This window comes from Sinocyclocheilus anshuiensis, unplaced genomic scaffold (assembly GCF_001515605.1).
Source record: "Sinocyclocheilus anshuiensis isolate Anshui unplaced genomic scaffold, SAMN03320099.WGS_v1.1 scaffold697, whole genome shotgun sequence".
Lineage (NCBI taxonomy): Eukaryota > Metazoa > Chordata > Actinopteri > Cypriniformes > Cyprinidae > Sinocyclocheilus > Sinocyclocheilus anshuiensis.
In genome coordinates, this window is record NW_015538036.1 from 64,123 (window position 1) to 77,077 (window position 12,955).

The 12,955-nt window shown below is 37.2% G+C and overlaps 1 protein-coding gene across 1 annotated transcript in view; it reads right to left on the reverse strand.

Annotated features, from left to right (window-relative positions):
• Nucleotides 1-12,955, reverse strand: part of LOC107681286 (A disintegrin and metalloproteinase with thrombospondin motifs 3-like) — a gene marked incomplete at its 3' end in the record, with an annotated part of 87,696 nt that overhangs the window by 58,973 nt on the left and 15,768 nt on the right. The window contains exon 4 of the mRNA XM_016477554.1: nucleotides 10,278-10,434. Coding sequence (XP_016333040.1) covers nucleotides 10,278-10,434 — 157 coding nt within the window. The remainder of the gene's footprint in view (nucleotides 1-10,277; nucleotides 10,435-12,955) is intronic.

A 12,955-nucleotide genomic window follows, 5' to 3' on the forward strand; every position in this document is an offset into this window, starting at 1 on the left:
CACATGTCAGCAGTGTGGAAGCATTTAAACTGTCGGAGAAAGACGCAAAAATCATTACAAGCACCGACAACGAGAGACTGTTTAGGACTGCATCGCATGTCTTCAATGAGAAGAGGAAGGGGTGATTGTTGCTGGTTACTGTATGATGATTGAAATCTCGAAATGGCCTTAAACAATTAGTAAATAAACTGCAGAACGTTATGTTTTCTAATAAACGCGCGCATTGCATGTATTCTGACAGCACTGCACAAGCTCGTGGTGCTATCTGCTCGTTAGCCAGGGTTCAAAGTCCAAAGCGCGAGGAAAATCTGCGAGTGTTTAATTTTGTTCGGTTTCGGCTTCGGCCAAGAATTTTCATTTCGGTGCATCCCTAATTTTGACCACAAATGTTCGCAAAATTTAATTGCTCTTTCCTGTAACATATGATAATCATCAGCTGTCATTTACATTTAATATGACTGTTTTGATGTTAAAGGCATAGTTCACACATAAATCATACAGGTTTGAAACAACATAAGGGTGAGTGAGATGACAATTCTCATTTTTGCTTGAAATTTAGATTCTAGAACCGCTTCTGTTATCAGATAAGGATTCAGTTTTATGACGGTCGAAATCTCAGTGCATCCTTATATCCTCACAGCAATGAAGAAAGGACAATAAAAACAATTAAGTCCAGACCTGAAGAGTTTAAACTGCAAAAAAGAAAACTGTTGTACTACCACTGATAATCAGATTAAGGTTGACAAAATTACAAAAATTAAGTCGTCCTCAGATAACAGCTCTCTTTATCTCACTATGTTGGTCTCATCTTTTATAATTGGCTTGACATTTTCTTACATCATACACTAGTGCATTACGGAGGGATTATGTGTCTAAGTGGATGATTCATTTTCTTCAGCTCTTTGTATTGAAGACTCCCCCAGTTCCTTCAAACTCAGTGGGCTCCATTTCAAACATAAACCGTTTTCCATTCACCAAATCTGGATCTACCCCTTGAGATGCTGTCGGATCGGAGACAAAAGCCAAAAGTGCTACACCTCTATGCTTTCCAGACCAAATGCGACAGGGATTCTCAAAGGTAGCGCAGTCTCTTTGTCTCTTCCTTCGTTCTTAATTTCTGTCAGGACCACTATCGTCAAAGATGACTGACAATTAGCATACAGTTTGGATTGGCGGTATGGTTCTGTTCTGGGTAAGAACTCCCTGCATGGATAGGAGCAGGGAGAGCAGCAATAATCCCCCAGGGTAAACAGAACAGAACCAACATAAATGTATTGCATATATCATTAAGGCTGTTTCAATAATTTAATGTAACATTTTAGAAATTAGTCTGATTCAAAGGAGAATCAGAAGGCTGAATCCTGACTGGCAAGAGGAGGAGTCGGGGATGGAGGTGAGCAATTAGCTATTGAGTAACGCGAAAGCTGGTGATAATACTGAAGGACCTTATATATGAGTGCTGTGATAGGTGTCGCATCCCTATAGGTAGACGTGGATCAGCTGAGAGTCAGCTGATGCAAGCTTGACTAACGTGACCTGCCAGAACTGATGCTATGCTTGATCTAAAATGTTTCATTTGAAAGCCTAGCAACTGCAGCATGCTAACAGACGCCTTACCCAGCATGGTATGCCGAGGCTGTCGACCACCGTAATTGTTATTCCCTTTGGTTAAACTCATTTCTCCAGGGGCTGGAGCCAATCTTTACAGCCAGTGACAAATCACCTGAGGAGTAACCGAAACATGCACTGCAACCAAGACAAAGTAGGCATCCAGCAGCCTGGCCTGCAATTTACACTAAATGGGTTAATCAATGTCCTGATGTTATCTGCTCCCCCAAAACTCATGACCTTTCAGATAGATGACTCAGAGTCTTTGAAGGGAGACTGAATCTAAATTACGTTGGCAATTTCTGATTTGTTATCGAGAGCGAGAACTATGTGGCAACTCTGTAATAATCTCACAGCTGTGCTTCAAGTTGTTGCTGTGTCATTAAGAAGCCTTGCTGTCATCCATTACAGTCACTGCACAGACACGTTGATAAAGCTGTGCAGTAACCATGTTAAGAAGATAATGGAGTTGTTCCACCCGCTTTTAATACACTCCTCGACATGCTGAAATTTATCTGCATGAAAGCAAAAAACATTAAGAGACACTTTCTATTCTGTGGCCTTGGGGAACGCTTAATATTATTCACACCCAAAACTGTGTTTGTATAGTACGGCTCAGATAAGAATTATCGTTCGGGTGATTTACTTCTTTAGCTTGTGTAATCAAGCATGTTTAAAGAAGAGCTCAATATCACAGAATGAGTTTGACTGAATAAAACAGCATGGCCTGGGTTATGTAAACTGAGAGAGGGACGGCCTGTTGCTAATCTCATTATGGACTAAATTGTGTAGGCAGAGGTATACAATTCGATATAAAATTAAAATCTGGTTCTCATGCACCTAGAAATGAACCAAGCTGTGCATGCTAATTTACATTTAGATTAACTTTGGCATCGTTTGTGCTCGTTTTTTTGTCTTTAGCCCGATTTTGACAGTAATTGTTTCTCATGAGGGAGTAAGCGATTTTCAACATTTACAAGGGGTTACTCAGAATCCAGAATGCCAGTGTTTTTCTCCCACCACCCTCATAAAAATCCCCTGCAGAATTACCTACTGTTTTTTGACAAACACCAAAGTCATGTGGCAATTTCATTGCCATCCGAATACACATCTCTGAGAAGAAATCGATTCAAAATTCAGTGTGTACATTTGTTTTTGATCACTGCCAAACACTGTCTGGTAACCGTTGTGATTTTCATGCATATTCATTACTGAAAAAAATAAAATAGGCTACTAAAATGCTGGAATGTATTTACAAGAACAATATTTTGAGTGGGAGCTGTTAAGAACAAAAGGAAGAGAAGAAAAGCATGTAAACATTATTTTTAAACATTTATTTTACTGCGAACAAATCATTCTTTTAAAACTTTTTTTTGTTGTTGTTGTTTTTTATTTTTCGCACTGAACCATCTGAAACACTTTGTGGCTCAATCAAACTTTCAGTTTGATTTACTTTCAGACGTGCCTGACAGTCACTCTCCACTCAAAATGAATCAAAATACCAGCATATTTGATCCTATGATGATAGTTTTTGGCAACAGATTTAGTGCTCCAGTTACTCCTGAAGTATATTGAACCAAGGAAACAATTCCAACTCAGAATGAAGACAGATGAGATGGTGATATGCGCATGCTTGAAGCGAGCCCTTGAATCAGAGCATGTGAGCGGAGCGTGAGCGGAGCGTGAGCGGAGTGGTAATATTTCCTTAAGAGCGCATGCTCACATGCTCTGCCTTGAATGAAGGGGAAAATTAAAGTTTTGATGGTTTCTCATTGTTTGTGTAAAATTGTGAGCTAATGAAGTCTAGTTTAAAGAATCAGATTTCCAAATTTAATGTTGTAAATAATGTTCAGTTTCTTTCACAGACCGATTGTTTTGCTTTACCTCAATATATCGTCAGAAGCAACAGGTACAGTATCAATTTTGTCTTTCCTGTACAGTATATGCTAGGGCTGTGCAAATAATCGAATTCGATTATCATGCGCATCTCGTCAGTAAAGCCGGTTCTGTGATTAGTAGTAAATCTCCATCATCGGCAATAATGAACGCAGTAACAAAAAGAAGAAAGAGAAGAAAAGCATGTAAACATTATTATACCAGCAATAGGTATGCAATACAATTTTAAAATATGTATTATATACTGTAGGCCTATACAATTACATACATAAAAATACAAACCAAGCAGCTTTATGTTTACCTTATGTAAATAAGAGGTTACATTAACTTATTACTGATAATCTCCACATTTTTAATGACAACCATCATTTTGAGAGATAAAATGCAAGACAGAAAACCATTTCAACTATAGCGTGTCTATTTTCCAACAGGAGATTTAAATAATCAAAAAATAAATAGGATATTATTAAATATGAATTTATTCTCATTATTTCAAGCATATGACAATCATGCGACTGGCCACGTGAGCAGCACATTCCCGGGTTCATAGGATCACAGAACTCGACTCTCTACTGTGAATAAATCGCCATCTGAATCCATGAGTTTTATCACTGAGGTGCCATGTAAATTTATTTTTACAGACATGCACAGGAGAAACAATTACTGTCCGTTTTTCTCTGTCTTTCTGTCTTCTGGCCTCAAAGCTTTTCTGTGTGTTTGGCCATATAGGTACTGATTCTATCATTTTTCTCCACTGGTAAAGAATGATAATAAGGGTGTTCTTTCGTGTAATTTTCTAGGGTGCAACAAACCCACTTTCATTTAAGCACTAGGCATACTCATTTATCCAAAGTGCTTTACATTGCATTAAAGACATACAGAATCAAACCCATGACCTTGGTGTTGCCATCACCATGCTATACTGTTTGAGGTACAGGAAAGACACTTACACACTTGCGAATGTAACCTGATCGATGCTTTGGTCTTTTCTTAGAGCTCTAGACACGTTCACTTAAGGAAGGAGAACTTCTCTTTTAGTCAGGAGGGCGACCAGAGGCCCTGACCTCCCCACGGAAGGAGTTCAAATAACGCATGGCTGTAAACAGCACCATAAGGCTAAGTAACACAGCAGCGTTCTCTCCTCTCTTCGACATACACAGCTTGCTACCAGGCCACAATTCGAATTGTGATGTTTTTGAAAGACAGCAGGGCACGCAATTGAGTCTATAACATCCTTGGATGAATTGGATGCAGTTACTCTTAGATCCTTGTATTTCAGATGTGCATGAGACCAAACCCCATGAAGAGGATTCTATGCTAAAAATACAGCTGTGCCCATACAACAGGCAAGAAACACACTGCCGACTGAGCTTTAAAAAAAAATTGATGTTAATTTCCTCACCCTCGGGCCATCCAAGATGTAGGTGACTTTTTTTCTTCAGTAGAACAGTAAAGAAGATTTTTAGCTGTGAGTCAAAGGCTACTGTCACTTTAGAGACAAAAAAGCATATACTGTACAGGAAAGACAAAATTAATAGTGTACTTGTTGCTTCTGACAATATATTGAGGTAAAGCAACAAACTGAACATTATTTACAACATTAAACTTGGAAAGCTGATTCTTTAAACTAGACTTCATTAGCACACCTTTTTACACAAACAATGAGAAACCATCAAAACCTCTCTAGGTTACGTATGTAACCATGGTTCCCCGAGGGAACGAGACGCTGCGCGTTTGCTCGCCATAGATATTAGTTTAGACTTTGATATATTCTTTTGAATGCTTGTGGACTGACAGACAACAGTAAATAGACTGACACATACACAGAGAGCTACTGAAGAGCAGAAGCTAACTTGCGCTCTGCCGGATGCGCTTTTATACTTCCTGGCGCTCACGTCACCCCGCTCGTGACGTCTCGCTGCTCCATTGGACTGATTTCACACGTGCTTCAGAACGCGGTCACGCAGGGGCGTTCCCAAAGCGATCTCGACGCAGCTCGAGTTCCTGAAGGGGAACTTTAATTTTCCCCTTCATTCAAGGGCTTGCTTCAAGCATGCGTATATCACCAGCTCATCTGTCTTCTTTCTGAGTTGGAATTGTTTCCTTGGTTCAATGTATTTCAGGAGAAACTGGAGCGCTGAATCTGTTGGCAAAAACATCATAGGATCAAATATGCTGGTATTTTGGTTCATTTTGAGTCGAGAGTGACTGTCAGGCACATCTGAAAGTTAGCTTTGATTGAGCCACAAACTGTTTCAGATGGTTCAGTGCGAAAACAAAAAACAACAACAACAAAAAAGTTTTAAAAGAATGATTTGTTTGCAGAACGGACACCTCTCTGGATCGTTTGCCTGAAGCTATGGATTACAGGTAATAATGTTGTAAATAATGTTCAGTTTCTTGCACAGACCAATCGTTTCACTTCATAAGACCTCAATATATTGTCAGGAGCCACGGGTATTAATTTTGTCTTGACTGTTTATGCTATTTTGACTCAAAATGACAGTAGCCATTGACTTGCTTTTTATAAATCACAAAGGACCACAGTTTTAGCTAAAATTCTTCTTTACTGTTCTACTAAAGAAAAAATGTCACAGCCTGAGGTTGAGCAAATTAACAGTAAATTTATATTTTTGGGTGAAGTTTCCCTTTAAGACCTTTAGAGAGGTTTGTCTCCATAAATGGATCATAAGTCATTTACGGAACATTCACATACAGCTGAACATTGTCAAGCTTTACAAGTAGTACGCGAACATTCACAATAGGATTGATAATGGCAATAATTTAAGGTCCACTGGCCAAATAGAGAAAACCTTTCCTCATCTTATCAGTTACACGCTGTGATTATCTAAGCAACAGGAGCGAGAGCGTAATCATCTCTACTTAAGGCATGTTTCCCACCTGGGACAATGGAATGCCATCCCATCACCACGGCAACCAGTACTACCACACAAGCACTTGACTCTTTAGAAGAGACTGAATTGAGAGGAAATCTCAAAAGGTTATGGCCGCATAAAGGGCTCGACTTCCCAAAGCTTCCCACTGTTCGAACGTGATTATAAAATTACTTCAACAAAAAAAAAAAAGTTGGCTGTGAATTGAAAGTGCTGTCAGTCATTCACATGGCCTGGTGGTGGTTTGTAAAAAGGTTTGTGTGATCTGGTTGAGAAGATGCTGTTCAGCAATAATGGGCAGGCCCACCTACAAAGAATGTCTGACTTCAGACTTTCTGGCATGCTTTAGTATGCTGTACATTTCTAAAAAGAGCTATGATGCATTTTAATTTCTTTTAGCAAAAGGCAATATAAAACCACTTTTCAAAACATGATAAAGGAATTTATCTGCTCCAAATTAGGGATGCACGATATTATCGGACTGATATCGGAATCGGCCGATAATGGCTTTAAATGTAAATATCGGCATCGGCCCGATATGAAAAATTATGCTGATATGTCTTGCCGATAAAAGGAATAGGTTAACTCACATGTGCTCAGGGTGTGCTAGCGATTAGATCACGTCAGCAGTGTGGATCATTCTTGAAGCAAAGTTTTGCCTGAATGGTGATTAGATTCACTCTTTTGGATCGCTGCATTTAATCTGTGAAAGCACATACAGAATGATGCGTTCGGTGTATGATAGAGTAAACAGTAATAGCACGTGCAGCGGCAGCAGTGACAGCCTCCCCCAGGTCCTAACCATAGACTGTATAAAAACATGGACGTAGTGTCCGTGACAACCCGTAGACTTCCGACGAGCGTTTTGAAGCCTAAAGTAGGCGGAGCCTATGGGATTGACTCCCTTTTGCAGCCAGCCTCTAGCGGCCAGTTGACGAATTACAGTTTAAGTCACTTCCGTGTTGGCTTCACGAGAGAGAGTGGGAGGTTGCCGCTCGGTCCTAACAGCTGTTCGGTATAAACACTCCAAATAAACACTTTTCTATCTCTACTACTCATTCAAAAGCAACAAAAAAAGCACATGTGCCATTAAATTCATTTCAGGACAGGTAGTATTCATGTGATAGAAGACAAAATTATGTTACTAGTTTTTAAAGAACTGAACAACAAGTCAGCAACTTAAGTCAGCTATTTATACAACAGTTACAACAGCAATGCAATATTCTACCAGTATCATAATATATGTTGTATAGTATATTGCTCTAATCAACAAAGTGGGGATAATTTAGACCTGAAAACATTGAAAAATCTAATAGAAAATCAAAGTTTTGGTATTGTGAAAATTTTAATTATCACATATAATGAAAAAAGAAAACTTCCAAGGAATTAAAAAAATATTTTAACAACTCAACTTTCTCTCAAATTGTCATACTGATAATATAATAAATATATTTATAAAATATACATATAAGTAAAATTATAAATATATTGTTTTTATATTGCAAATCAGTGTTGATTTAGTATCACTGAGCAGGGTTCCCACGCTTCTTGAAAGTACTTGAATTTCAGACATATGGATTCAAGGCCTGGAAAGTACTTGAAAACAAACATAGGTCCTTGAAAGTGCTTGAATTAAATTTGAAATAAATTTAGTTTATGCAGGGATTAAAGTTTTCCATCGCTACGACTGATTTCCGTCAATAGGAAAAAAAATTAGGGGAAAAGAAACATGTAGGCATTGTTGTTGATGTTCTGCCGGCACACCAAAAATCATTCCCGGCCACGGCTGCAGCTTCTTAATAACTACTATTATTTTTGTATTTAATCATTTATAAGTGATATATATAATTGTCCATGAAGGCTGGAAATGAAAAACACCTTATTAAGGTGTGCAGAATTATTAGGCAGGTTCTTTTCCGGATGAAATGAGGCAAAAAAAAAAAAAGAAAAGATATTTAACTCAGACTGAGAAGTCAAAAATGATTACATCTCCATGAGAAATATTAAAAACTAATGCAATACAGAAATTTCAAAGTTAAGGCATGACCATTGGTCAGCAAAATGCTCATTGGGTCAGCGGGGTCAGCAAAAAAAAAAGGTGGAGAAGAAAAGAGCATGTTAACTGCAAAAGAATTAATTATTAATGTGAAGAATTAAGTGTGAAACTATCAGGAACCTTTTAGTCTCCAGTGCCACCATTTTCCAGAACTGCAACCGTGAGTCTCCAGAATTACAAGTTGACAGGTTCTCAGAGACTTTGCTTGGGTAAAAAATCCTAAAAAATTACCCCTACTTAATAAGAATAACATTCTGAAGTGTTGTGAAATACATGAAGACTATAGAATTGATCTTCCAGAATCTGGCAGTAAGTTTTATGAGCTCGTTTTTGTCAGTCTCTGTAAGACACACTTTTCAGGATAGGAGATGGACTAAAAATTAACTCCTAAAACTTACTGCAACATGGAGCTAAAGAGAAAATGTAGAACTTGAAAAATTGGAAAAACCGCTTAGTGAAAAGCGTTTATAGTTTAAAAGCAAATAGAAAGTCCTATTTTTTTTTTATTTTCTTAATATTTTTTTGCAGATTTGCACATGTACAAGGTTTAAAATGCTCATGAAATATTTTCAAAAAATACTGACATTTTGAGCAGCTGCATGTTTGAGCTGCATTCCTAGGTCAAAGACGAAAAAATGGGATTTACAATAAAAAGTAATTTACAAAATTATTTTGACTTGAGTTTATTTATTAATGAGTAACGTATATTTTAAATGAATGTGCAAATTTTTAATGTTAACAGGTTTTACAACATTTAACCACTTTTTATTAATTAAAAAATTTAGAAATTCTTTCAAATTTAAATCTTGTACAAGAACTACAGCAAAAATCAGTTTGATGCATATTTTATCAATATTTTAGAAATTGAATTTTATTTATCACCAGTACTGACTTCAATGGATTTCATTAAATTCCTTTGAACACAACTGCTCAAAACGGTCTAAATTTATGAAACCTACACATTCAAAACATTATTACTCTGAAATTTTTAATGTAAATGTTAAGTGTAAGTGAAATGTTAAGTACTGTAAGGTCTTTCATGACACTACATATGCTGGGGTGTGAATTTGATAGGTGCTTGATATAAAATAAATGGTGCTTTAAAAAGTCCTTGAAAGTCCTTGAATCTGGTGTTCATGAAAGAGTGGGAACCCTGACTGAGATACTATTATAGTTTTTGTTAATACTTTGAATTCGATTTTATTTTTATATTTTCTGCTATAATGTTAATTTTAGTTAAAGTTTTATTAATTTTGTTGTGTTTGTCATTTTTATAACTTTTTGTTGTTTTTAAATATGTCTATATTATTTTTTTTTCTCGAATTTTTATTTCGGTTTGAGATATTTTAGTACATCAAGTCAATGAGTTGCCTTGTCAGCTAGCTGAAATTAAATCAATTAAGTTTAATGTTTTTTAATGCTTTATTTTATTTTATTTAACATTTATGTTAAGTATTATATTTTTATGCTTTTTGTTTTAGTTGACTATAATAACCCTGATGCAAACCACCTAATACTTAGGAAGGGGGGCTTAGGTGTTTATGTACGTGATTACCAATGTAAAAAACTTTATGTCAAAAAGGTTGCTGACCCCTGAACTAAGGCCTTCATTACAATGTTGAATGTTAATTAATTTATCAATCATCAGTCAACAGCAACAATGGTTCAGTGGTTCCTTGTCTGATTTCAAACAAATGAAACATTATTAAATGATTTACAACACAAGGCTGTGGAAAACCCTAAGCCTAAGGCAAACACAGGAAATGGGACAAGGCTAGAATAAACTGATGCACACAAGACTTCAATAATCCAGTGGTACGTACCAATCGGCTGGTAATCCAAGGAGATGTCTGAAGGCGCTTTCAATACTGCAGACCTTCGGTACACCACATGCACTCTTCCCCTGTCCTCGTGTTCCTGTGTTCCTCGCTCCAGAGGCTCAATGAAGTACTCATCGGAATCAGTTCGAATCATACCAGCCTCGGGAGAACAAAAATAAGAATAATTGTTGACAGAAATAAAGGGAAAATTGAAGTCTCTCTAACCAAAGACTTATCTAGAGAATAAACCTATAAATAACTATGACAGATAGACAGATTTGACAGTACAAAATATACTTTGTATGTACATTATCAAAAATTTTCATAAATGTAGGTGACAATAAATCTCACCACTGAATGCAAGGCCCCTGCCAAAACACATCATATGGTTTTGTTGGAAGGGCAGATGCTCTATTTATCAGCCAACCCTCATCCCCTCATTTACTATCATCTTTAATCTAACATATGGTAACAGTCACAACATATTATGAACAGGCACAGAACACATGGCTCACATCCAAACATTCCTTATACTCAGCGTTAAGCAACACATCATACATTTTCGGCCTCATGAAAATTCTATTGAATTCTGCTGATAAAAGACAGTCCAGTGTGTGCCTTCACAACCAAATATTTTCCCAAAATACCAGAGAGAGTTAAATGTTTGATGCATTTGTCAGTGAATAATCAGGGGTTTGAATCTCCTCTCTGCTCTCTGCTCTCAGCCTCCTATTAGTTTCAAAATCAAAGACATCTTTAATTCAAAAATGCTTTCAGGATACAAAACGCACCAACACACACAGTTGTAAACAAAATTAGTTTTTCCTGCATAACTCAAACTAATTCCCCTGACTTATTTCCTTAATGAGTATGAAAAACTTGTATTATATAATTATTTATCACACAAAATTATTCAGAAATCAACAAAGTGGGAATAATTTAGACCTGAAAAGTCTAAAATCAAAGTTTTAGTATTGTTCAAAATTGAATTATCATATATAATGAAAAAGAAAACTTCAAGGATTTAAAAATATATATTTTACCAATTCAGCTTTTCTCTCAAATTGCCATACTGATAATATAAAAAATATCTAATGAACAAAAAAATAGAATAGCAGTATTTTCACCATTGGACCCCACTGTATATTACTACATTCTTTGTGTTTTATTTACTATACAAAATCATTCAGAATCCATCTGTCAATTTAGCATACTCGTAATATAAAAATAAAACAAACAAGCAAATAAAAATGAAATAAGGCAATAAACTGCAAAGCAGAAGCATTTTCACCAGTGGTCTTTTTATTACACCACTGTATATTATTGCATCCTGCGTGTTTCAACTTATGTACAACATGTGTGAGTCACTACAAATCATACTGACATTACACCAGACCATCTTGACTTGCAATATGTGACCATACATGTACATGTGCTCACTTCTGTAGTGTGAGTTCATATGCTCAACTGTGTATTTGTCTCTGTGCACGCGAGTGTTCGAATGTACAGTACTTCAAGTGTGTGTGTGCATGGACCGGCCTCCTTGCTCTTTTGAAACAGCCTCTCAGTTTTACCTCCAGCCCCAGAGCTGGCCTCCTGGACACAGAACAACCTCTCAGAGGCCATGCTTTGGAATGTGCTGAGAGACTAGCGCTCTCTCTCTCAGTCCACTCTCCCCTAAGTCATAACCTGGCCACCCCTTCTCAGCGCCATCCTGTGCACTCAAGAACACAGGGTTTACCTTTCTCCATGCCTGCTGCCTTTATCCATTTCCGATGAACTCAATGCTTCAGTAGTCAGTTTTTGCTTATAGGACTTTTTAAAATGCAACCAAGGTATTAGCAGATTCCTAAAGCTGCACAAATGCACCATGAGAATCGCTCCACCACAATAACATTGGATCATTATGTATTATTATAAAAACTCATACCCAATCTTGTTCAAACTTCCCGAGGCATATAAATATGCCGTGCACTGCATGTGCACGAGGACAGAATCAGTATGCGCCAAACATACGTGTTCCAACCCCATGATTCTTCCCTACAGAACCACCTGAGCCAAGCTGTTTGACTGTTTGAGAGGGAGTATCTTTGCATTTTAATCACTTAAATTAGAAGTGAATTAATGCCATTTATTGCAGGAATAATTTCCTGATGACAGTGGATTGTAACAGAACATAGCTCCCAACTGCTGTTTAACCGTGTAAGATACTGCTGCCTTTGGGTGCATGCCAATTAGACTTGTGCCGGTATTCGGTAATGCGATATATCACGGTAATGAATATGCACGATATTGTTATTACTGTATTATGACAGCACTTTTTTACAACTAAATTTCAATATCGTGATAATACCGTATACCGTTATAAAAGCATTAGCAATTAATCGCAACATCAGAATTTGATACCGGCATATCCCTAATGCCAATATAGGCAAATACTCTAATATAACCCTAAACTATGTTCTAATTGGTCTGTTGTACACTAACTGTCAGGGATTCATCACAGTCACTTCAGTCACCAGCCAGGATAATCACCCGATCACAGTCACCTGAGTTCTGATCACCCACACCTGCTGTCACCAATCAAGCCACACTACAAATACACACACAGCACAGTCACTCACTGTCTGGTCTGCCGTTCACTCCTACGAACTGCTCTGGACTCTCTCTGCCAAATTCTC